Source organism: Plectropomus leopardus, chromosome 11 (assembly GCF_026936395.1).
Source record: "Plectropomus leopardus strain MGB_pleo_1.0 chromosome 11, ASM2693639v1, whole genome shotgun sequence".
Classification (NCBI taxonomy): Eukaryota; Metazoa; Chordata; class Actinopteri; order Perciformes; family Serranidae; genus Plectropomus; species Plectropomus leopardus.
In genome coordinates, this window is record NC_142186.1 from 16,213,287 (window position 1) to 16,240,677 (window position 27,391).

The 27,391-nt window shown below is 40.2% G+C and overlaps 2 protein-coding genes across 3 annotated transcripts in view; both read left to right on the forward strand.

The window, feature by feature from the left end:
- The first annotated feature begins 9,917 nt into the window (after positions 1-9,917).
- Positions 9,918-15,636, forward strand: tent5ba (terminal nucleotidyltransferase 5ba). Its single transcript, XM_042490106.2, has 2 exons — positions 9,918-10,328; positions 14,077-15,636. Exons 1-2 carry the CDS (start codon positions 10,173-10,175, stop codon positions 15,103-15,105), a joined length of 1,185 nt encoding a protein of 394 aa, XP_042346040.1. The 5' UTR covers positions 9,918-10,172; the 3' UTR covers positions 15,106-15,636.
- A 4,957-nt stretch (positions 15,637-20,593) lies between these two features.
- tcea3 (transcription elongation factor A (SII), 3) overlaps positions 20,594-27,391 on the forward strand; it is a 32,481-nt gene continuing 25,683 nt past the window's right edge. For both annotated transcript variants that reach the window (XM_088084073.1, XM_088084076.1), the window contains exon 1: positions 20,594-20,781. The gene's annotated coding sequence lies outside the window, so the exon portion shown is untranslated. The remainder of the gene's footprint in view (positions 20,782-27,391) is intronic.

Sequence of the window (27,391 nt, forward strand, 5' to 3'; positions counted from 1 at the left end):
GTAATTAACATTTTATTTAAATGTCTTAATATATTTCCTTTTTTGCTTTTTGAGGGTACGACTCACTTACTCGAAATAAAGAAATATTGTAAATTATATAATCATATTAATACAGTATGTTCATGTGTTTGATGATTTATTCAGATGTGCATATTTACTGGCTAAGCAACTTAGGTTTTTGCATTCAGATTCAGTGTTCATTTTTGCGTGAAGGTCCAGTAGTAGTTATAGGATTATAGAACTGAATGTACAAAAAGACCTGGATACAGTGTTGGAGTGTTTATTCCTATGAAAGGTACTCAGTCATGCCTGCCATCAAAAGTTCAAAATCCTGGGTGTAAAATTATTCAGATCCTTCACATCATTGGCTCCACAGAGCAAGCACACTCAAGACTTTTGCCAGTCAAGTGGCTAAATTCTGGTCTGCTAGCTTAAATGGGGATAAAATGATTTAACTTTGGGACTCCACTATACTTTTAAAATATTATTGTAGCGATCAAATACGGATACTGAAATAACACTTTTTTTTGTGGCTTGTGACACTCATAAAAATGTACCCACTGATTTACAAACTTCTCTTTCCTGATGTGTTCCCAATGTGTTTCCAATGTAAAAGTATTTGGGGCCTAATGGAATCACGTGACTTACCTGAAGTTGTAATTTCACTGTTTGGCCACTACGAAAATTGGCTTTAAAGCCTGGTGCGCACCTGAGTGAACTTCTCCTGTGTGCAAAGTGTGTAGGAAAACTAGGGTGGCTGACATGAAAAATGCAAAATCACAAATGACCCTATCAAAAGCCAGAGTTTGATTAGTCTGTTCTGGAGTTTTGTAGAACAACAAGACAGACTCTGTGGAAGAGGACCCGCTCTGCATGTAGATATAAATGGCTTCTTTTAAGGTAACAAAAACAGAATGATTCTTATTTTCAGGTGATTTTACACAAATGAAAACATAGTAATATACCATATATGTCTGTAGATGCCCCTAAATCTTATATACATACATATACATACATTGGACCTTTAATCAATAATGGAAAGTAACAAAATACAATTACTTTAGTACTGTATTTAAGCAAAGTTCGGACATAGATTACTTGTACTTTTTTGGAGTATGTTATTATGGTGCTTTTACTTTATTACATTTCAGAGGGATATGTTTTACTCTACCACATTCACCTGACAGCTTACTTTTCAGATGATGATAACCTACAATGAGGTCATAAAATAAAAAAAAATGAAACCACCCCAAAGCATATAAAAATGGTTAATACGTAATTTTATTGTGGCTAGTACATCTATATTTTGCAGATAATACCTATATACTTTTGCTGAAGCTGTTACTTGAAATTGAGTATTTTTTTACAGTGTAGTATAACCACTCTTACTTTAGTAAAAGATCAGAATACTTCTTCCACCCCTGGCTTCAATCGTATTAGGTATCATATTAGTGTTTTGATCTGCCATACTGTAGAAATGCATACATTCGTAGTAGAAATGTGGTTATGTACAGACGACAGTTGTGCAATCAGCTATAAAGAGCCAGTGAACTTTATGCCTCTGGTCACAGCCCAGCTTTATGAAGCAAGGGCAGTAAAGTGAGAGGAAAAAAGAGGTGGAGCAAGGTGACAGACAGAAAGAGAGTGGATGCTGAGTCACTTAGAGGGCAAGACCAGACATATTCCCAACATGTTGGACCTATAGCGAAGGCCACAGTGCAGCTTTTCAAGGAAGGGTTAAATGCTAATATTGCTTATCACGTTTACCTAATGGATGTTATGTAAAGAGGAGAAAGGTTAAAAAAAAAAAAAGGCGCACAGAGAGATGTATCTGTAAAACAAGTTTTTAACTGTACAGTAAAATGTTTTAGACTGTGGGGTGCATGTCTATTCTGTCTGCTGAGCCCCGTTGCTGCCAACAGCCCTTCAGCGTGTAACTCGGAGCAGCTTTGGGCCATGTGTGCAACATCCCTGCCTCGTGCCTGCTTTCAGTTACAGCACGACATAAATCTGAATCCTTCACCAGAAAACCTCGCGTAAATCTTTCAAACTTATGGAAATCAAGCCACGTTTGTTTTTGTTCAACAGCTTGTTTCGTATTTAACATTTACAAACACCTGCCATGAATTAGGAAATGCCCGCTAATCTGATCATAAATGTATTAATCTAATAAGGGAACTTTGTTCCTTTGGTATCATTAAGTTGTTTTTTTGTTGTTGTTTTTTTTTTTTACTGCTCTTGGAACATGCAGCTGGCTTCTCGCTGACCCACTGCATGATGGGATACACTTTTGACCGATCCCGTAATCCTTGCAGGAGGATGATTTCAGAAATCTGGATGGTGATCTGAGAAACGTGCTGCTGACATGTTTTTTATCAGTGGCTTTTTTGGGCTGAGGTTTTGACCTGACTGCTGTTTTCAGAGCAGTATCAGTTACGTGAGTCAAGCTGTGCTGGTATGATCATGACCTTAACAGACGTCGTCTCTGAGGGAGCTGCTCCATAGCTCCGCTGCGCTCAGCCCTGAAGGTGTCCAGTGAATTGATACAATTGCTCACCAACATTTTCCACTCTTTATCGCCCCTCAGGCGGAGTTATTCTCTTAGCTACTGGATGGGGGGGTGCAGAGGAGGATTTCTGGGAATGAAATCAGAGCTCGCTGCTAAATAGGGGTTCCCTCTCACTTCTGGTAAATGCTCTAGAGAGGAGGATAGAGCCAGTTCTCTTCTTTGGTAGCTTTTAATATGCAATGTCCACACCAGGCACATGTGTTGAGAAAATTACAGAACACGTTTATTTCATAAGCTTTTATGGTCACATTTTGTTGACTCAGCGGTATCTACACATTGTACGCAGCTGTCAGCTTGCTGCTCTACATCTCTGTAGTGTAGTTGGTAGTATTTGATCAGGGGAGAATAACACTAGAGTGAGAGCCCAACAGGGAACCACTCATCTACCAACACTAAAGCTGGAAAGTGAAGCAAACTGGGAGGTTGTTTTCTTTTTGTGCAGTATTTGACATGATAATATGCAGTAGGGACCCTTAATAATGTCCCTGAGGGATAGGTGTGGGGCAGTTGCGCAACATGATTTAAGCTCCAGTTAAGGAAGTTCCTCCAAGTTAGGACATTACAGACTTTTCGGGAGGTGAGGGTGTTTTATTTCCAGGGCCATACTTTTCTCTCTTCTGCATGTGCTCCTCTGTGAGATCCATTTTTCTAAACACTCTGACACTAATGACTTACATTTTTCCTTTTTCTATAATGCTCTTGACATTCCACACAACTAAACCCTAAACGCTGCAGAGAGTAAAGTGAGCCGGGCGTTACATAACAGGCCATATAGCCAACACTATATTTGACCGTTGAGCTTCAGAGCGTTTCAGCTATGCAATAACTTCTCTCATGCAAAGATACGGCCAAAGTTCTGACATAACTGTAGAAAATAATGCAACAGCTGTCAGTGTCAGTGAGTCAATTAAGACAGGAGAAAACAAAACTTGTCCTATAACATTAAACCATTTACAAAATGAGTAATGTTTTCATTTTAAAGGGACAGTTCACCCCAAAATCAAAAATACATATTTGTTCTCTTACCTGTAGCGCTATTTATCAATCTAGATAGTTTTGGTGTAAGCAGCAGAGTGTTGGAGATATCAGCTGTAGAAATGTCTGCATTCTCTCCAATATAATGGATCTAGATGACACTTGGCTTATGGTGCTTGAAGCAACAAAAAATACATTTGACATAACAGTAACGTCTCTTTCCAGAAATCATGACCAGGTTACAAGATAGTTTATAGACCTTGTTGTGAGCAGTTTTGTCTAGGAACTATTTTTCTCTGCCAAACTACACCCATGAACTGTGTCACAAAACACAGGACCTTCCAACACAAGACCATGTGAGACGAATTGAACTTTGAGTCATTTTAAGGTACGTTGTTGCCATGTTTCTTTTTACTAAACCTAACCTTGTACTTCATGTGAATGTGTAAATTTATGTTGAGTATGTCACATCATTCATAGAGCACTAATTTGTTAAATATTATATGTTGTGTGAGGATATGTAACAGTAGATGCACGCCTCTCTCTGTGCGGTAATACAGTTGGCAGGTTAGGAAAAAAATTGTTCCTACATCAAACTGCTCATGACAAGGTTTGTGGATTATCTCAAGTAACTGATTAAATCATTTATTTGTTTTTGCAAAGAGACAGTGCCGATGGATAAGCTGAGTATCATGTAGTTCAATTATACTGGGAAGACGGTTGAAATCTCTATGGCTGATATCTCCAACACTCAGCAACTCACACCAAAACCATCTAGATTGATAAACAGCACTACAGGTAAGAGGAAAAAATATGAAGTGAACTATGCCTTTAACATCTTTGGAATACTCACACATCTAAAACCAGGTTTAGATAATTACAATGCAAAAAAAGTTATGATTTGATTTCAGTCCAACAATTAGATAAATGTTACAACAGATCAACACCAAATAGTGTGATTGCTTTTTCACAGCTGAGTATTTTTCCATTTCAGTGTGCAGGTGTGGACAGAGGAGAGAGCTGATGTATAATGCCACTTGAATCTTTAGTGTATTTTGGTGTGTTTTTTTTCCAGCACGCTGGTGTGCGCTGCCAAGCATTATACTGTAATCAATCAAGCAGGCAGTGGAGGGAGCCTGACGTCAGAAGCGCGGCTGCTTGCGTAACCTTGCTCCACTGTCCCATAGATTTGTCATCTGGAGCAATCTCGAGAAAAGTAAACTCAACCTTTCTTATCACACACTCTCTCTATTGCACCATACAGGCCCCTGGGGTCCAGCCTGACTGGTCAGCTTAACCTGGTTGTATGCAGGTTATCTGCCGCTCTGGCAAACTGAGCCAACTCTGACAGTCAGACTTTTTTTTCATTCATAAGGACGATTTTCAAAATTAAACGTGCAGCGTAATGTCAGCCATGCAATGTAATATTAGCAGCTGCATAGCTATTTTAGCTATGGCAACACTGTGCACAGTTACACATGATGCACGCTCTAATAATAGCAAACACTTGGTCTTCTAGTATAACATGTCCTCAGTGACAGATGAGGGAAGTCTTCTGCTGGAAATAATTCACTTAAATTGTAAAGGGCCCTGACAGACTGGTAAGAAAAGAGCTTCACAACTCATCCAGTGCGACAGACGCCGCATTATCTGTCTTCGCACAATTGATCATTGTGACACTTTGCTGCTTGTTGTTTGGCAACATCGATTTTCAGCCAAGCTTTTACAATGTGCTGTGACATCCAATCATGTCCCCGCACTTGAGAGAAAAGCCCGTTCCCCTGCATAGTTCCTCTTCATGTTGCTCAGGCAAAGACAGATAGAGATATTTGACAACAACAAAAAAATAGTCTGATTTATTTTATCTGCACATAAAAAAAAGAAGTCAGAAACAGATTATACTGGTGGTCTTCAATATTATGTTCACAAGACTACGAGATTGTTAAATGTTTGATAATGGCTCGGACTGGAACACACGCCTGTCTAATGCATCATTTGTTAAAGGTGTGTTTAAATACTGGCTATCTCACCGCACCTATTAGACTCACAGTTGAAGTTGTCATTGCTCCAGCAGGATGTCAACTCAGGAATAATAAGTGGATCGAGGGTCACTGACACAAAATGAAAGGGAAAATCAGCTCTCTTTTATTTCAAATCAGTGTTGAGGTTAATTTAGTTAATTGAAACAACAAATTATTAATGTGTGCTATACTGAGATTGCAGCTTCAAAATCTGTTCTTCATGCATCCAGTGCCTGCGTTTGACGAGACAGTGCTGGATTTAGCCTCAGAGAGGCCATGACTGTGCTCTACAACTTTCTTGTCCTCTTTGCTTATATAACAAACTAGCTTTGTTCCTAACAGCAAAATTGGCAGAGAATGTTATAAAATTTTACAGGGTTTTGGTTGAAAGATATTCAGACGTGTTTATTCGAGGCAGACGATACGGCAAAAGAAATGCAGCAGAAAGAGGCTGATGGTGAGGCTGCATTAGCTGTGCAAAATGACATGTTCAGCAGGTACCTCAGAACCTGAGCTGTAGAGAGCAAACACAAACTGGCCAAGTTTTACTCCTCACTTAGACAGAGTTGTGCTGCAGCCCGGTCTCCAGAAGAAAACGGTAGCATTTTTCAATTCTGCAAAAAAAGGGATATGTTATCTATGTACGTCACACGTATCATATCAACGGTTCTAAAGTGACATACTTCTGATTATACGTTTTTGAGCTGAATTTGGCATTGAAGGGTGTGACATCATGATTGGCAGCTGTGTGTACCAATCTGTGTGCTTGCATTCAGTGGCATTGCTTTTGATTGGTCTGACAGATTTGTGGGCAGGAACCTGATGTTGCAAAGATTTCTACTAGAGTCTGGCTCCTAAAGATGTCCCCAGCACAAGATGGCAATGGCTGTATCTGGGATATTTTGGCTTCATTTTAACACACTCGGAGTAGGTGGAAACGCACTTTCCGTCGAATATATGGTTTCAAGGTATCTGCTACATAACAATGTACAAATGTTACATACCCATGCTTTGCAAACATGTATACTGCCAACATTTATGTTGGCGATTAGACTAGATGGAGATTAGTGATCGTCAAGACCAGGTTAGTCCAGAACATGACCAGGTTGGAGAGGACAGATGACCACTGAGTGAGTGTTTTTGTCACCTAATGCAGTGTTTTGAAGCTTGCACCTGTTGCATCCTGGTACACATAGGCACTGCTAGCACAGTGTCATGGGAAGCAGAACTCGGTTTACTTTGTCAGTACAGCACAGACGATATTATCATTTCAACTGACTGCAATCACCATCAACACAGATTGGACATCCACACAAAAGAAAGCAAATTGTCCCTTTCACAAACAGTGAAACACATTTCAGGAGTTCCTCTGTGTTAACTGTTTTTGTTCCATGGTATTAATGAATTGACTTCAAATCTGACTGACTCCCTCTGACATGAAGCTGTGAGTGAACCTGAGAATGTCAAGTGGCCTGACATTTACCGCCCGTCATTGTTCTCTCCTCCCCAAGTGTTTCACATTCAGGTAAATGCTGGTTCTGCTCTCAGGATGCACAGCTGCCACATGGAGGGTTATTTATAGTCAGATGACGCAGATGTCTCACATCGGCACCTGGCAGGACCCTCAGCTGGAGACGCTTCTGCCCAGCTGCCCAACAACCACAGATGCTGTTGCCATGGGAGACAGGATTATGTTGACATCACAGGATTCAAAGTGATCTTCCGTGGAGACCAAATCCACGGTACGCCCACGACCCCACCTCTTGAAAGCTTGTGAGTATTATTGTTAACCGCCTGCTGTGTGTTGTGGACAACAGCGTGAACTAAATACACACGCATCTGTTTAGGGAAGACGATGCCTGAATGCGTAAGAGTGTGTGTCCACTGGTTTTATTGCTGCATCACTAAAAACCCCACACAGATCAATCATAAAATGAACTTTACTCTCTTGTAAACATTTTACAGGTGCACAAATATGCTGCCTGGACATGTACGAGTTGTCAGGGATTTTATCAATGATGACGTATATTTGGGTCATTTTAAAAGAGGAAATTACTAAAGTTTTCACCTGTATTGTCCACTAGCAAAGTACATACTGGCATAATCTTCTCACCACTGCCGGAGTCATGTCTGCTATTGTGAGTAATGTCTGCCGTTGTGTGAAGTCCATCATTAGGGGATATTTAGTGCATTTAAACACATAATAGACTGCATGCAGGACAGGATGAGGTATAAACACAGTGTTGTGAACACAGTCCACCCCTGTAGTGAAGAAGAGAAACTGAGGACACTGAATGCATCTGACAGCAGCTATATAAAGGAATCTAATATGTGCGCATTATTTAGCTGAGGTCTCCTGTCACTGTAATTATTTTTTATGCCCCAGATGGACCATTGCGGACAGTGTTATGCATAAAAAGCTGACACGTTCTGCTCAGAGCAGAGGAATTACTCTATCTGCACCAAAACAAATAAAAAAAACTACTCTGCATCACAGATAAGGAAGCAGAGTGGAAAGACGTGGCAGAGAGGTATCTGAAAACGTAAATGGAAACCTTTAAGGTCATCACAGGTTATCGGAGCCTTTTCATAAATCCCCTGCACAATCAAGAGCGAACCGAAAGGAAGGCTTGTTCGTGTGGTTGAAGCCTTTAATTTTCCATTGCCTGAATAAACAAATAACTCAAAGGTAAGGTCTCTCCACTTTAAACAAAGCCATCTACTAAAAATGATAAGGAACTATAAAAATGTGTGATCAGCAAGCAACATTTTAAAGGTTTAATAGCCTGCTATCAGTGTTTAAATGCCATGCAGTTGACAAACAGCTTCTGGATTTCAGTGACATAGATACTGGATTTCCAGAGTTATATGGAGTCTGTTTTACTTATCAGATACTGTAAGAGGCTGACCATGAGTTCTTTGACATCATGAATATAACAGCGGAGCCAGAAAATCACATGCATTTGTATTACCTTGTATTTTTCAAATAATGTTTGTAAGATACTAGGCCAAGCCATGGAATCAACAGGGGGACCAAATCTGCTGAGGGTCTGGGTTTGAACATATTTTAGCATATTTATTTTTTATTATAGCCTATATTGTTATATTTATCAAAAGCAAGATGGCTACAGCTATACAGTATTATGTACAAATATGCATTAAATGATGTCATCTCACCTTGTGCATATGTTGACATCACTGTAACGGCATCTCAGAGCATACACAGGTGATGCAGAAGGATACCTAAAATGTTGTAGGTAGAGCCGCACCATGTGATGAGTTTGGAGTGAGAACATGTGGGTAAAACAGTTAAGTGGAGAGCCTTTAAACTCTTTCCCTACAGCCTGACAAAGAAAGTATTGACAAGAACTGTAAATAAAAGGACCATAGCCTATAGCCTAGTTTTGCTCTGTTTATGATGGTGTAGGCTATATTATTTAGTCTTAAGGGAAAAAGGAAAAAATGTAAAGAAAAGTAAGTTAGGTTGATGCTAATTGGAGAAGAAATCAGATGGGAAATGCAAAAAAAACATAAGATCTACTACACAAAATTACTTTCTGACTTGGGCTTATTTTATTTGAGCTTATTTTTATTTGTCCAGATCTCTATAAATGATTCAAACAGGCCTATAACAGGAAAATACACAAACACTTTTTTATTCAACATGGTCACATCTGGTAGATGTAGGCCTGTAGCCCAACTGGTAGCAAAAATGATTTGTTTCAAGTTATCACAACTAACCAAGAAAAAAACATAGTTACAGGTTAGAAAACTTGGTTTGTGACCGTTAAATTACCAGGTTGGCTTTTCGGGATTATCCCGATTGGACAAAGTAACTTGTAGCTGCTGCAGTGCCCTCCAGCAAGGCCTTTCCTCTACTTTGGAGTGCTTTCAGTCTTCTCTGTCTTTCTATAGGTCTGTATGATCATGCAGTGTATGATCGTCAAGCAGGGCGTTGCTGGAAAAACATCCTGCATACTCTGCAAACATTCCCTGCGCAAATACAGAAATGCATCATAGGAGGAAAAGTATAGGTTGTGTTTGCACAGCTGTAATCTGATCTCTGGTCACTTTTGATAATATTTATGACATAAATGACCAAATAGTACATTAATAAGTGCTCATTTTTAATATTGCTACAGCTTTAGAATTAAATATCACTAGATCAGATGGCTGGTTTGAGGGAAAACCCTGTCAGCATGCAGGGTGAGCACGGCAGAGGGGAGGAGGCTGTCAAGTGCGTCACATGAAGGGTGTTCCCTGCAGACAGGGCGTCCATAATCAATGACCAAACACAGCAGCCAATCACAGCGCGCATGCTAATGAGGAGGCTTTAAACCCTCTGATGAATCGGGTCTTTGCAGACTGACCGGATTTTAGCAGCACACACAGGGTGAGACGGCTCATCTCACGCTCACCTCCGAGACCTCTGACTAACTTTTTCTTGTTCTAACTCCTCACTTCAACAACACTAACCGGACGCGCTCCCCGCTGACATCCACAGGAATACCGATCTCACTGAGGAGCTTGGCTGAAGGGAAACGCTGATTCACATTCTGCTCGTTTTTTATTTTTCTTTTTTTTTCTTTTTGCAAGTTAACATCGCCATGTCTTGCGGTGATGCGTCGGATCAGACTCGGCGGTTCTGTGTCTTGTCTTGGGATCAGGTGCAGCGCTTGGACTCGATCCTGGGGGAGGCTGTCCCCATCCACGGCCGAGGAAACTTCCCCACTCTGTCCGTGCAGCCACGCCAGATTGTCCAGGTATTAACCCACACATGTGCTTGTGTATTCCACTATATTCACGTATTTATTAGCTGCAGAACTAACCTAGAGCATGGGGATCCCCTTTATTTTTTACAGGCCGAGTTAGAACCACATAGGCTATTTCTATACATAAAACTGAAACTGCCTACTACAGCTGATTATTCCTAAACTGGGTGAAACCTGTGGATCGAATAGTTACTTTTAGATATTATCTCACTATGATAACACCAGGGCAATTGACCCTTTGAAACCTGGAGCAACATCACTTCTTTTGCAGCTGTCAGATGCAAGTATTGAACCTTTGAACCCTGAGCAAATTGGTACGATTTCTTTCAACATGGGAATAAAGGATATGAACAACTTGGTAACTTTTTTCATAAAGTGCAAGAAATAATTTATAAATAGAAATGAATTTAAAGACCGTTTCCTTGTTGTTTTTTAAATTTACTTTTATTTCCCCTTTTGAAAAAACTTAATTTCAGGCATTTTTTGGTACTTTTACTAATTTCTTGCTAATTTTTCAGCAATTTCTTCTTGTTTGTTGCTCATTGCCTTCTTTCCATGTTTTTTTTTAATGCTCAGGTTTAAATTTGTTGAATATTGAAATTACACTGTACTTTATCAGTCTGGGCCCTTGGTGGTCTCCAATCTCCAATTTGAGAAACACTGACAAACCCAGGGTAAAATGTCAGTAATTTGTATCCTTCCTTGCTAAAATTGTATTTCCCTGACACATTACATCATCATTTCGTTGGTTCAGGTTCCTCTTTTTTGGGCAAGCTTGATTTTTTGACTCCTAAATTCTTTCCAGGAAGTGCTGTGTATTCCGTCAGTGTTTATTCTCTGAAAATATCTGCAGGCAAACTATGACTCTTGACGACATTCAAGTATTTCTTACACATTTTTTTAACAGACAGCATAATGAAAAGAATGATCAAAACACAGCGAGGAATATATTGCTGTTACAACTCTCCTGGTCTGACTTAAAATGTATGAAACCGACTCGTGCCAAGGTTCCTCCACGTTTCCAGCCACTCATACATTGTGGCTGGATCACATTTCACTTCTCCTGCAGTGTCTCGAGATAGTTGGCTGTCTGTTAAAGTGCAACTTAAATGCCATGATAGAATTTCAAAATGGACATAATGTAGCAGATTCCTACATCAGGTCAGGTAATGCATTGCAGAATCATTTTCTCCCAATTTTATTTACACATTGACATATTCAAGATGATGTCATCAAGTCTGTGAAGCCCAGAACTTCATGCTTGTGGTTGTGGAAAGATGAATGCTCCATTGAGCGTGCAGGAGGCTTAAATGCAGGTTTTAGCCCTAAATATGGGGACTCTGTTTCCCCTGGATTTGTGGAAACCCCATATAATTTTATTTCGAATCTACCATCTGCCACATAGATTTATTGAGTGGCTGACTGAGCGCTGATCAACAGTGAATTCCCTGTTGTCAAAACTCCAAAATGAAGCTGTTTAGCCTAAATGTATATTTTATGAGTTTTGATGATGTTATGAATCAAGTGAGGTGTGACTGAGAGTGTGGGCCTTTGTCCTGCTGCAGGTTTAGAGAAACAAACAGGCCACTAACATCCACTGCGGCATCATGAAGCTCCAGAGTCCAAGGAGTTACAGGCTGTAACTGTAGATCTAAGATAAGATCTTAGATCTGTTTTTTACTGCTTACCTGCTCATGAGTGAGACACTCTGCCCCACACAACTGCGTGCACCTTAAAAAAGATATTTATTAATGTATTTTTCCTCAAGAACTGAGACAGATATGACATGATTTGTAAAGTTAGCAGGGGCGTACCTGTGCTGTGACAGGCGGGCGGGGACTTTGACAACATTGGAGGGGACATATAAAGAACAAGGGGGTTAGGGGATTTTTGTCCAGAAAAATTTTAGCATAAAACACCTCATTTCTTGCATTCTGATTAAATGTAATGCAATATGTTGTGCCTTTTTCTGCACCAATTTATAGTGTAAATGTCTTTAATCTTTAACCACCTTAACAAGAAATGGCCTAAAAAGATAGCAGAATTTTGGAAAAAGTTACAAGAAAACGACCTGAAATAAAGTTCCAAAAAAAGAAAGTAAAAAACAAAAAAAACTTGAAAAAATGCTTTTTCTGTAATAAATCTTTAAAATTATAATTATAAGAATTATAAACACTGTCTTGTCACCCTTTATTAATCTTTTGCAATATGCAGGGCATTTCTTGCTAAGTTACTTATGATCCGTTTTCCTATCACCTCAAGAGAAATCAAACCGATTTTCTCAGGTTTCAGAGGTTTAAATGTTCATGAAAGTTGAGGTGGACGTGTCTCCTGCATCCCACCCCAAAATCTACATCCATGCTTTATTGCATTCAAGTATGTATGCAAACCTGTGGTCAGAGGACAGAGGGAGGAAAGGTGTTAATGTAGGCCCGACCCTGTGCCAACATATCAGTCCAAACACATCACAATATTATTGCTTGTGATTGGAATTTGAACCCAATTGGCACCACTTTATGACCGAACAATGATGACCGTGATGTCTCTGCCAAGTTATGCGATTATGATTTTGTTCCTTCACACGCTCCTGCTTCAAGGCTTGACTTGCCTTCAAATGTTTGTCTGTCCATAGCCTGACCCAGTATGTATAAATAGAGCCAGCTTGTTATCTGATCATCATGGGAGAGAGAGTTAACAGACGCTAATCTGACAGGTCATTGCCAGTAGGGAGATTTAGGACTGTGTGTGAGTGTGTGGCAACTCATTTGAAACTGCAGGTTTTTTACTGTTTGAATTGTGGGCAGTTATTATTTGCTCGGGGAAATGTTTGTGGAGAGGTGCAGCTTACATGTACAGTCTGTCAGGCTTGTATTTGTTTTCGTCCCTGCCTGCTATGTGTCAGCACATGTGTGCATACACTGAATAAACATGAAAAACTTCTCAAATAGCTCGCCAGATGCAAAAAAAGGAAACTGCGACTAGCTGTTGATTCGTCATATCATTCAGATCGAAGTTTCCACTGAACACTTTAATCGACTCCAAATGTTTTTACAACAATAGGTTTTTATGGTGGATTGTCTCAAAGCTGAATCTGTGTTTAATGTCTTATTTCAGGCATGAGTCCTCTTTGTGCATGCTAGTATTGATGTTGGCACACCCTGTCCAGCTGTACATCATCCTCTCCCAATGTGGCCGCACTGAGGCGAGACAGTTTAAACATCTCACAGGTCACTGGGACACAGGAAGGGAAAAGCCGCTGACCCTTAATGACCTGGGGTTGAGACGTTTAGCCGTAAGCAAGGTTTTTTTTGTTGTCGGACACCACTGGTCCTGCACACTGTGTTCACTCTCTCTTAGTTCAGGATTAAATGGTATCCCCGTGTTTGTGATAAAATAAGACAATCTGACCCAGCGGGAGTTGGACCTGGAGACTCACCAGCTTTGCTGCTCTTTGTTTAGGCTTTTCAGGGTTTATTCAGACAGAAGCTGATGGTGATGAAATGGACTTTTGTAAGCAGCAGTATTGATCTTGCCTCACAGAGTACTGATTTCCAATACGCTTGTGTGGATCTTTATTGGACACATTTCAAGAGTCTTATAGATTCATTGCTTCCATAATTTATGCAATTATAACGGCATTTTTTTCTGATATTTGTCTATTTAAAGAAAAAAAGAAAACCAGTATAAATTTATGTATATAATTTATAACATGCTGCATATCTGTCTTGTCCCTGTTTAGGTGGTGCGGGCAAGGCTGGAGGAGAGAGGCGTGTGTGTTAAAGATGTGAGGCTGAACGGCTCAGCCGCCAGCCATGTTCTCCATCAGGACACTGGACTGGGCTATAAGGACCTGGACCTGATCTTTGGTGTGTCGCTGAAAGATGATCAGGCCTTCCGCTTGGTGAAGGACGTGGTGCTGGACTGCCTGTTTGACTTCTTGCCAGCTGGGGTCTCTAAGGAGCGCATCACGGCACTGACCCTCAAAGAGGCCTACGTACAGAAACTGGTTAAAGTCTGTAATGACACAGATCGCTGGAGCCTCATCTCGCTGTCCAACAACACGGGCAAGAATGTGGAGCTAAAATTTGTGGACTCTTTACGGCGGCAGTTTGAATTTAGCGTGGACTCCTTCCAGATTTGCCTCGACTCTCTGCTCTTATTTGACCGCTGCTCGGAGACGCCCATGTCTGAGAGCTTTCACCCCACTGTGATCGGGGAGAGTGTGTATGGGGACTTCAAGGAGGCCATGGAGCACCTGTGTCAGAGGACCATAGCTACACGCAGCCCAGAAGAGATCAGAGGGGGTGGCTTATTAAAGTACTGCCACCTACTGGTGCGAGGGTTCACACCCTCCTCGGAAGCGGACATGAAGCAGATGCAGCGCTACATGTGCTCACGCTTCTTCATTGACTTCTCTGACTTGGGAGAGCAGCAGAGGAAACTGGAGGCCTACCTGCAAAACCACTTTGCCGGCATGGAGCACAAACGGTACGAGTGCCTGATGACTCTTCACCAAGTGGTGAACGAAAGCACCGTGTGTCTGATGGGCCACGAGCGGCGCCAGACGCTCAGCCTCATCTCCATGCTCGCGCTTAAGGTGCTGGCTGAGCAGAACGCCATCCCCACGGTAACAAATGTTACGTGTTACTACCAGCCAGCTCCGTACGTGCAGGACATTAACTTCAGTAATTACTACATTGCACATGTGCAGCCGCCACAGGTTTCGCCGTGCAGTAATTCATATCAGACGTGGCTGCCCTGTAGCTGAACTGGGACTGTTGCTCTTTATCTTTCAAAGGAAGTGGACTGAAAATAAACAAAAAAAGAAACCTGTTTTTGCCAAATGTGACTTGACTAAAACAATCCTGTACTGCTGTACATCTGATTGAGCCGACATATTAATTTTTCTCACTTGTACTTTCTTGCAAAACATCTGTAAGATTGCTGGTCATTTCTGAGATGTAGCGATGAAATATTGTTATGTATTAAAGTCTTTATGAAGCTTTATATATGTCAAAATACATTTTTGAGGAAACCAACATTGAAGCTGGTATTATTTTCATACTCTGGCTTTAATTTTTTTAATTACATACTGGACCAAAGATGTATTTGCTGTTCAGAAAGGGAATGTTGTTATGATTCCAAGTGCCTAAAATGAACTGTTCAAAAAAAAAAAAAGAAAACTAAAAAAACATCTGTAAAGTGAGAACTGTGCATTCAGTGTTTTCTAGATTACTCTGTCTCTCTTTTCAGGAACAGAAGCATTCATTTTTGTGAGATTAAAAAAAGGGAAAAACTACAGTTTTTTTTGTATCGTGGTTATTTTAATTTAACCTTGGCCTGTAATGATCGGTGACATTTTAATCTTCGGTTCGAAGGGCGGCAGTTAGTTTAAACTGCTCATTATGTGAACTGCTTCGCCATTCACACAGTCCAGTTGTATATTCCTCACATGGCCATCGTAAACAGAGGCTTTTCATTGAAATTGGGAGTCACTTTGACTCACACTTTTGTCCTGTCTTGCTCTGGATTCATGGGATGAATTGGAGGTAGTTTATCCTATACTTGATAAGCTGATGACAACAAGGCAGCTCATTTCCAGTAAGCAGGCCCATTGAAATGCATATACTGTCGGCTGGAGTGAGTTGCATTTGTTAAACCGGGGCTGAGGATCCATTACAATCTGAGGACATGAACCATAAGGAGGCTTTTCTAAAAGCACAATGGCTTCTCTCTCCTCTCTGATACTAAAGCTTTTTAACAAAGACTGGCCTGTTCTCCCACCCATGTTACCACTGGAAGCCCTGCTTGGCCGATTCCATATCCATGTCATTTTGTCTGAGTCAAAATCAAAAATCTTTACAGTCAGAGCTAGAAACTAATTGATTAAATGTTCTTCTGTTGGCCTAATATTCACTTCAACTGAGTATTGAAGACCGCATTTACTTGGCGTCGCTGTAGATCCTTGATTTTCAGTCAGATTACTGTGGCGTGGATTCAGATGTAGCAGATTTGTTAGATGAACATTCATTCTGTAAACTCTGTAACAAAGGTAGGTTTCAAGACACTATTATGAGTTAATTTAACTGAAAAAGTAGAATCAGACCATATTTGCCTCTTTTTAGGAATGAAAACTAGGTGTAGTCCACACACGCATGGCATGGATATATTAGAAAATGAAGCTCTTTCTTTGTGTTTTGGTCTTTGTCCACATGGAAATTGTCTTTTAAGGTCTCTGAAAAATGACCTTTTGTAAAACCTCATCCAGGGTGAAGATTTCAGAAATTCAGTGTTGATGTGCAGACAGGGAATACTGAGTTTTTGGCTTGTAAAGAGGGTGCGCTATTATTTCTTTTGTGCAGCGTCATAAAAGAGGCATCATTTTGTGTAATGGCAGATGTAAACAAAATAATGCTGTTCCTACCCTTGCTAACAGCTTTTACATGTTAACACATAAATAAAAGTGCAGTTATTCTTCTACTATACTGAAGAGCAGAGGTGTCAGATTGTACCATGGAGGGCACTACTCCAGCCTTCTGCTATTTCCTTGTTTTAAGGCATGCTAATGGCCGACATTTTATTCTTCTTTGCGTGTCTTTAGGATCATGGATTATATAACTGCCTATTAGTTTTGCACGCTCTTGACAGTACTTCACTTGTGTTTTAGCATTTTCATTTGTATAGGATTTTTTTTTTGAGAAGGAAATAGAAAAAACGGGTTTTCAAAAATACCTGTGCACGTGTAGACTAAGCCCAAGTCATCTTTAACATTTGTTGTGTTATGGTGTCAGAATGACAGTTGGAGAAAAAATAGATACAAAATAGATTGTGGGCTTTACAGCATGATTTTTTTTCTTGATTTTCTCAAATGACAGACAGATTTTTAGGCATTCTGTTATGTCAAACGGCTTGAAAAATCGTGCATATAGTTGGTGTTAACGGTGACAAAATCTCCTCGGGGGTGAATGCCCACTGACTCCTTGACTGACTCGTTTAACATGAGCCCTAAATGTTCACAGCGTCTGGTTCTCCTCCTGCTCACAAGCCCTTGCTAGTCACGTTTGAACCAAAGTTTGCATCCACTATGTGAAGTAAAAACACAGAATAGTTTATTTTGCCATACTTGAGTCACACCCATTCATTCTCTCTTCACATTGAACTCTAATTAGATTTTTAAGTTGGGTGTTGAAAGACAGAATCAGAAATGTGGTGTTATAGAAGCCTATATATACACTGGCGTATCTTTTGTTTAAATCTGTTAAATACAGGGTTACGGGGAACAGTCAGTGCTCGAGCCAATATAAAGTAATGTGGGACAGTCAGTGTTTCTCATATGAAAATTCTTTCGCTTTATGTTTTATTATCTTGCACACATGGACAGATTAACCTGCAGGACAAAGATTTACTGTTGGAGCTCCACATCTGCCCCCTATGTAACGTGTGTGCACTCTGTAGCTTCTATCTTAGCATTAAGTCTGGTGCAACCACTGCTCCAATGCTGGAATAATACTTACGTTGAGTTAGTTTGTGGTGATGTAATTAAACACAGCTTGATTGGGAGTATACATGACATAAACACAACATAAATTAATTATAATAAACAGCTATATTTTATGTCTCTCTACAGCATTAGTCAATGTTGTGTTGTACTGTTGCAAAGTTGGCAATTAAAGGGCCACTCTTACTGTACATACAAAGATGAGTTCAGGGAGTTTAGGGAGTGCTACTCAGCTCATGAAAACAGCTGTGTGATGTCCTCTGTGGCTCTGAGGGAGCTTACTAAAGTCTGAGAGAATGTATTTATTTTTATCTTGGCTCAGCCTTGGAGATTACAAATTCTTAATAACAAAAAGCCTGTGTTACAAACTGAGGACTGGAGTTTGATTCATCATTATTTGTCCCCAACTTCAGGAAAGTACAGTAATAAAAGCTGTTTCACACCAAGCATGGATTTTCTTCGGAAAAAAATCCACAAAAACGAATAAAACTGGCTTTGTGGGTTCCTATGAATGCTAGCACATCCCAATGTTTGTGCAGCGGAAAATATTCCGACGGCCCCATGAATGTATTATGAAAACTTGATACAGTGTTGAGTTCAGGATCCTGTTCATTCATATGTCAAAAAAGCTTGATTTTGGTGGTATAAAATTAGCCAGATGATTGACACTGCTTCCACATCATTGGGCTCATAGAACGCGTACTAGACTTCCATCTGCCAAGGCTGCTTCTACTGGTTTAGCGCTATGCTAACTTGAACATTTAGTTGTGCGGCTCTTTCTAAATGTTATTGGATTGAATGGAGGATTTGTAATTCCACTGTTTGATCACTATGAAATTTGGATTCAAAACCCAGCACACGCCTGAGTGGTGCATGAGGCCAAAAAAGCTCTTTTTGTCTGCTGTATGAAATCACCTTGCTCTTCTACATTGTGTGGGGCCCGTAGAGCAGGCACACAAGGGACTTATTGTGGCCAAACGGCTAACTTTAGGTTTCGTGCTTCACAAATTTGAATTGAGGATAAAATGAATCAACTGTGCAACTCTTCTAGACTTAAGAAATATGATCCAACCAAATGGATTAACGCCTGATCTCCCAATAGTGAAAAGAGTAATTTTGCGGGGGTTGTGACACTAAAAAAAAAATGCATCCACTGATTTACAAAAGGTTGTTCCCCAGTAGAAGTTAATCGGAAAATTCTTTTTGGGCCCCAAGGCATCATGGGAATGACCCAGACAGTGTAGTTCCACTTCTGACCGCAATGTAAAATTGGCTTCAAAGCCGAGTGCTGTTTTTGGGGGTTTGGATAGCCCTCGATTTTAGTGGATATCCACCTGCAGCAGATATATAAGACCAATGAAATCCTTTGTCCTAACTGATGACATACCTCTAGGTCATAGCTAGCTTGCTGCCAATGATAAATGGCTTGTCAGTGTGGTTTTTGCCTTATCTGGGATGTGATGAAGATGTCATGTTACCAATATGCATATAGCATGCTTGTTTTAAACAATCAAAAACACATGGGCTTATAATTTGGCAGAATTTGGTAATTGGACCACTGGGTGCTACTCCTGCAGACCTTATTTCTGCACCACATTTTCGCATTCACCTGTTGCACAGTGAACAGAAGGCTTTTGTAGCAACCTCAGTTTACACACCCTGTTAACTGTCACACATTGGAACAACTTTATAATGTACAGTACTCAGTACATCAAGATTTTGACTTATTAAGAAAAACAACATTATAAGTGCTCTCATGGCTCAGGGGAGTCTCGAGTGGAGATGATGCTGTCCTCTATATTTGTATGAGCCTGTTTAGACCTGGTATTAACATATGTTTTGGTGATCTGAATGCAAGTGGACAGCTGAGACACATTGCCATTCACGTGTGCTGAAGTTGTGATCATATCACCTGAGATGTACGTTGATGCCAGGTCTAAACACATGAAAGCATTGCAGATAAACTACATGATGCTCCATAAGTGTTCAAATATATGTGCTGTTATGGACTTTCCACTTTACCCGCCTCCACTGATAGTTTATGGAAACTTACAGCGACTGTTATCTATTACCTGTTATTCATTTGTCTTCATCTGTAGTTATCCCTAAACATGATTATCCTCTCCAATAACAGCATGTTGCTTCAACAACGAATAAACACTGAAATGTTATTTGCTGAAGGGCACAACACAGCAGTAAACACACTGGGAATAATTTCTTGCTGGTTTGAGGCCTAACTTTTGAATCTAACATCCTGGTAGTCTGTCATGATCACTGGCTCTACTTGTTTTGCACAATGTCCAAATGTTATGTTGTTCCTGTTTAGCATCTCAGGGTGTGTTCTTGTTGGTTTCTTATTTTCTTTGCAAATAGGTTGATCTGAAGCATATGTTTTATGGTCATAAAGTCAATATTTGGTGCATATGAGAGATGTTACTTCAGTGGCTGAGGTTACATGCACACCAATCTACAAAATCACACCAACAAACTACATTCTGAGTGAATACCAAAAAAGTATAAGAAAAAGATATTTATATAAATACAATACAGTCCCTCACAGGGTTTGTATCAGGCTCAGGTAGTTGAAAACACATATCGACGGGGAAACAGTCTTCAACACAACACTTGCATTTGGGTATTAGGAGCATCAAGTGTTTGTATGTTTTACTGCAGTTTGCGACACACAGCCTGTTGTCTGTTTACGGCCCCGTGCGTTGTCATGGATAAATTGTACACAAACTAACCCGCCAACCCTTTGCAAGGCTCAGGTAGAGATGCATGCAGAAAAGCCCTCGTGTGTGGCCGGAAGAACAAACAAAGCTATTTTGAAAGAGTATAGACATGGTTATCAGCTGGTTATCTGATATGCACAAATACCGCAGCGCCGACTTTTGAAGAAGTTGAAGAAATGAAACAGGAAGACTGAGCTCGCATGGTCCAACACCGGTAAGAAAATGTGATAAAATCCTGTTTTTTTTTACGCAAGAAGCAAAATGACATGTTGCTCCAGCTGTTTTAAATTTCCTTACGTTGATGTGATAAACGACATGTGAGGGCTCGTTGATCAGAGTGTGCAGAGTTGTATGTAAACGGAAGTGTTAGTGCAATATTCATTTTCATTAGCCATGTAAACATCATAGTAGGACAAGATGTCCTACTAAAACCGGACTATTTTGTGCGTGTCACTTCTAGTTGCAACCCCATAAACACCAGTATGAATGAAGATAGGCCTATGTTGCACTTCGTTGCTGGCTGATTCAGTGGTAGGATATTTTTTTTGCAGGACTGTCGGTTACTGTGTTGAAACAAGCTCGGCCATGGGTGGATTATGAGACAATGTGTCCCTGGGTATAGATAGCATATGCAAAAGGTCCCGCCACTTCTTTTTAATGGTAGTAAGACAGAAAGACTCTTTAAAGTAATCTAGTGTCTTTTTTTTGGTATTTTGTGTCTCTTTGTAGTGATTTTGAAGTAATCTTTGAAGTTATTTGTCATTTTTTGTTGTTTTCTGTCTCTTTGGGGTTGTTTTGTGTATCTTTGAAATCATTTTGTGTCTCTGAAATTATTAGGTGTCTTATTTTGGTTGTTTTGTGTTGCTTTGTAGTTCTTTTGTTACTTGTGGTCATTTTGTGCATTTTTTGTCTCTGATCGCTTTGTCTCTCTTTGGGGTCAGTTTGAGTCTTTTTTGATTGTTTTGTATCTCTTTGGAAGTCATTTTGTGTAATTTTGTGTCTCTTTGAAGTCATTTTGTGTCTTTATCTGTTTGTGTGCATTTGTGTTGTTTCTTTTGGTAGTCGTCACTTTGTGTGTCTTTGAGGCCATTTTGTGTCTCCTTGTGGTTTTTGTCTGTCTCTGTATAGTTCCTTTGCATCTTTTTATGGTCTTTTTATGTCTTTTTGTTTTCATTTTGAGTCTTTTTTTTATTAGAAGATATTAATTTCAATGAATGCAAGGGGGGCCCTAACATTTTGGGCCCCTGTGCCTGTGCCAGGTAGGCCCGCTCAGAAATCAACCCATGCACTCACCAGTGAAACTGAAAGCAAAACCCAACCTCTATTCAGTGCTGTGTCTCTTGAATGCCTGCTGCTTTTGGTCTGGCATTTGGTCTTACTTTCTTAAAAAGCCTCACCTGAATTATTTTGGATGTTTTGTGTCTCTTAGCTGTTCCTTTGCATCTTTCTGTGGCCTTTTTGGATCTCTTTGTGGTGACATCAGTCAAACTGAAATTAAAAGTCAACCCCAGATTCACCCTTGTTTGGCATCTCACCTCACTGTATTTCAATTTTTTGGGCTGCATCCTTGGAATCTTACTGCTTACGGTCTGGCACCTGCTCGCACCTTTTTATAAAGCTCTGACCTCACCTGAGAACTGTGGAATTACATGCCCATAAATGTCCCGAACATAGAAAAAAAAAGAAAAATACCGGCAAAGGGGGAAGTATCTGCAGAAAACTACTCTGCCACACACTTATAGAAGGTCCTAAGTGATGACTGAGAGGGATTACTTTTGTATGAGTCAATATGTCGTGTCTTCAAGGAAAATCCTGCATAGTTTATCTTCAACTAGTAGCTATTTAACTGATGCAGTTGATCAAAATGATTTTTGTCAACTGGCATGTCTAGAGGGCAGAGAGAATATTATCCCAGGGACGACAGATTTCTCAGACATTTAATTTGGGCTTTAATTTGGAGAGTATGTGTGTGGGCTGAGGTTCTGTGCACATGTCTGTGTGAAAGGAGGGTGATGACAGGACCGAGACGCAGTAATGACAGAGATTTCACAATTTCTTGCCACAACACAAATCAAACTCACCCTGGCCCCGGTATCTGTGCTATTACCTCTCCTGAAAAAGGGTTTATTCACCCAAGGGAGCGATTATAATGTCCCACTCACCCATTATCCACAAGGAGCTTCTCACTTTGTTGCTCTGTTTGGTGCATACTTTCTATATTGTCTCCGCCGATGCAAGACAACGTTTTAAAACTCAAACTGGATCACACTGACCTGAGTCAGTAAAAGGAGATGTTTTAAATTAAGCTATACTTGGGGAGCACATGACTCTGTGGATGTGACATCATCCTGAGGGTGCAAAGGGGAAACACATGTCTTAGCTGAACTGAATGATTGGAGCAAGCTGACATTGCAGCTTCAGCTGGAGGAGATGTGTGTGTGTCGTCGTCTGTGTGTTGCTGTGTTGCCGGGGGTACGGCACTGAGAAATGTCTTCAAGTTCATTACAAGTTCTTCATGAGGAGAGAGACTCCAAACAACTGTGGCATGGCTGTGTTATAAAGAGGAAACCCACACTTTACAATGAGCCATGAAGCATGCAGTCATAAATAACAGTGCTGTAAATCATAAGCTGCTATTGTCATGTTAAACACTTTGTACCTCCAACATTTTATCTGTTAGACATTTTTGACTGAATTCAGTGAGGTTTGAAAAGGTTGTCAAGACAAGAGGTTGGATAGATTTCTTATCCCACAGAAAAGCATTAAATTCTTACCTGAAAATATGGAACATGAAAACATTTCTGAAAACATGGAAACATGTCTGAAAACTTTGAGACCAAAGCTTTTCCCTGGACAGTGATGAAAACATGAAAATCTGGACAGAAACAGAGTAACAAATGCCTTTTGGCTTTTATACACTAAAGCTTTCTTCCATCGCGTAAGGGGTCATACAGTCCATCAAAGAGTTTTTGGTTGGTTAAAAAAAACAATATACCCTTTAAACATGCACATCAACCAGTGTTGGAATGAAGCACATCTACTCAAGAACTGCTATTTTAAGGTACTTGTTGTGCAACTTTATCCCTGTACTTCAGTACATGTCATAGATTGTACTTTTTACTGTTCTTCATATGTAAGACACCTATTACTTTGCAAATAAAATGTCCTGCACAGGTTCGCAGTTGTTTTTAATCACTCTGGCTGGACAAGGCAATGAGAATAACCTTAATTGCATAGCACTTTTCTAAAATCAGCATGTACAGGGTGCTTTACATACAATAAAACCCAAAAGCAGCAGCAGCAACAAACAAAAAACAAACAAACAAACAAACAAAACAAAACAGGGATATGATTAAGAACAGAGCAAAACTTAAAATGCAAATGTGTGCCAAAAATGATGAGTGAAAAGTGAAGGGTAATACAAGATAAATGCAGGAGTAAGAGAAACAAAGACCCCTCAGTTATTCAATAGGGAGTGATTCACAAAAAACGCCTGTTTATAAAAGTGTGTTTTTGGAAGAGATTTAAAAGATAAAGCCGATATCTCTTGTCTAACTTCCTCAGTGTTCAGCACCCTAATGGAAAAAGCATATTCACCTTTAGTCTTAATCAGCAGTATAGCTGAAAATATTAGATAGGGTTCAGTCTGCATCAATAGGAGTACTTTTACTTTTGACTTAAAGTAGTCTGCATTTTTCAAATAATACATACATGCCGTTTCTAAATAAATGAATAAATTCACAAATTTAATAGGGCTGCCCCTTGACATTTGGAGACTCGAATCATCAGTTGGAGACCCTCTGTCGACTGAAAGTGCCAGCAGTCATTTTTTTCTGTGCAGTGTACTTCTGGGGATGTTTTGGTCCCCAGACTTTGCTGTGGAGTGAGTGTTTTTGACTTTCACGCTATTAGCAACTGTGTATATGCAGGCAGTGGCACAGGGGGCGAGAGAGACCGCAGGTGAAGAAGTGGTGAAGAAAAGGTGAAGAAGTGGTACAGCTCATAGCAAGTTATAGGATACAGTCTCTGGCTTTTGTTTGATATCTAGTGTTGGCAAAAAATGCGCATTTGTGATCCGTGGTTAGCACTGTAAGCTTGTTTACTATATCACATGAATGCCGCTGTCACACTGAAAGTCCTGTGAAGCCTGTTCAGACTTTTCATTGTTGTATAGAAATCAAAATGAATCATTGCGTATTGAACAGCAGAATCCCATTTGACTGGCATATGTCTGAGTCAGGTACTGCCCTAAAATTGAAATGTATGACTTTTACTTATATGAGATTAACTTGGTGTATTGTGGTAATGCTGCATTAAATTAAGTAAATCATACTTCTTCTAACGTAGAACAACTTAAACAACTTTTAGAGCTTTAGATAAGCTGGTGGAAATATTTTAGTATGTTAGAAAGAACTAGGCTAGCTTTTTTCCCCTTGCATCCAGCCTTTACGCTAAGCTAAGATAATTGACATCTGGCCAGAGCTTCATATTTAGCTCTCAGACATGAAATGGATATCAATGGTTCCATCCTACTCTTGGCAAAAATAAAAACAAACGATAACAGCAAAAATTAAATAAGCAATTTTCCCAAAAAGTTGTACTGTTCCTTTAAATTTATGTTCACCTGGCAACCCACACAAGTTTGTATCATTTAAACTTATGCTTGAGAATAATTACTAATTACTGGTAAGGAACCATGAATTAACCACTATTAAAGCCATTAATAACAAATTATAAAATGTATGCCTGAGTAAAAGAAAAAAATTATGAAATAACAAAGATGTTTTTTCACTCTTTGAAGAAAGATCAAGTGTCATTAATCTCTCTTAAAACTCTTAACAGCAGACTTGGATGTGAAAGTAGAACAGTTGAACAAGACTCAGATGCAGCTGGACACTGGTTTGAGTCAAGCTGTGAATCACCAGACCATCGTGTGTGTGTGTGTGTGTGTGTGTGTGTGTGTGTGTGTGTGTGTGTGTGTGTGTGTGTGTGTGTGTGTGTGTGTGTTTGTGTGTTTGTGTGTGCTTGCATCCATGTGTCTGCTCATTTAGAAAGTGATGTCATGATGGCTGGATGGAACATGCTAGAAAATGCCAATGCAGAATACAGACAGGACGGTCTCTACTGGGTCGGTGGGAGGCAGAGGGTGTGTGTAATTTGAGGTGGTGGATGTGTGTGTGTGTGGGTCTTGGTACCAAAATAGTCAGCAGGAGAGAAATAGAATCTGTTATTATACTTCAGAGTTCAGGGAGCATGGGGGCGTTACCGCAGATCCAAACTGCTGCTGGAGAAGCGGGATAAAGTGTCTCTCTCTCTCTCTCTCTCTCTCTCTCTCTCTCTCTCTCACACACACACACACACACACACACACACACACACACACACACACACACAGGGAGCCAGCACTGAGCATTCCTGGCGTTACAGCCCGCTGACAAACAATCCTAACTTTATCCAGTGAGCTGGGCCAACTGAATGGCTGCAGTGTGTAGAGTTTACCCACCGAGGGGGGCAGTGCCCGGCCCGATCCTCCACTCCGTCCCCATCCAAACGCTGTAATGTCTGAGGTGCAACTGTCAACTCAGTGTTGGCTGTCTTATAATCTGTAGTGTATGCAAGTGCACAAGTAATTCTTTTTGTATTTTTCACTTGATTGTTTTTCTCATTATTTAAGTACCAGATGGCCTCCTCTCGGTCCGAACGTTTATGCACCAAAACATGTTCATAAATTCTGCACACATGTCTGCGTCTATAAATGAAAAAAGTCGAAAGCAAAAAATAACATCCGCCTCTTTCGACTATAAAAGACATTTTATGAGAACAAAACAGCTCAACACCCTCCGCTCTGTAGCAAAGATCAAACTATTGCCTGCTATTTTACTATCATATGCCCACACAGACACATATGTCTAAACTTTACATTACCGCCATGCCTTATGATTCATATTGTTGTAAAATGTAAGGATGCAAGTAATGTACTGGAGATTAAAAGTTTTTCCTGACAAAAACAATTGCACCATAAGGTCCGTTACTGTCCTGGAGCTTTCCACATGATCCTGAAGTTGCCCGTTGTCAGGCAGTTGACAGTTTGCTACACCCTGCCCTGAATGACTGTCCAACCATCACTTCGCAACCTTTAACTTCAATTTGCACTCTTTCATACCATAACATAACATAAGTGTGTTCACACTGACGGGTAGCCTAATGGCAAAATACAGCGCTCTTGGATGTACTTGGATGGTGTACGCACAATGGTCAAAAATTGAGTGTGGAACGCCGGACACTTCGACCAGCAGTGGTCACTGTCTTGGCTATGCAGAGGGAAAGGAAGGACACCAGGCCTCCAGAAAGCGCACTGCACTTTGAAGCCAACTTGAAACAGTGGCCAAGCTGTGTAACTACAACTTCCAGGTCTGTCATGTGATTGCATTGGGCCTAAAAAGATTTCCCCCCACAGATTTACAGTGGGAAAGAGACATCTGTTGGCCTAATCAGAGGGTACTTTTTTTTTTTTTTTTTTAGCACCACAATACCCACAAAATGACTAGTTTCACTGTTGGGATTTGATCCATTCTGTCCGAAAACATTTTGAAAGTCTGGAAATGCAGCACAATTACATTATTTGATCTTAGCAGAGGCTAATCCAGAAGTTATCTTCTTTGCTATGAAAAACCTCTAGTGAGCCTGCTCTATGGGCCCAACAGTGAAGATCCAGATAGTTTTATAGGCAGGAAGTCAAACTTTTTTACCCTCTTGTGTGAAAAACGAGCAACTTTGGTTGGCAACAACTGTGGCAGTGATAGTAAAGGTGATAGTAAAGCAAA

Coding starts and splice junctions, on each gene's coding strand:
- tent5ba (XM_042490106.2), top strand. CDS start 10,173: ATGTCTTGCGGTGATGCGTCGGATCAGACTCGGCGGTTCTGTGTCTTG. Junction 10,329..14,076: donor AGCCACGCCAGATTGTCCAG/GTATTAACCCAC, acceptor GTCCCTGTTTAG/GTGGTGCGGGCAAGGCTGGA.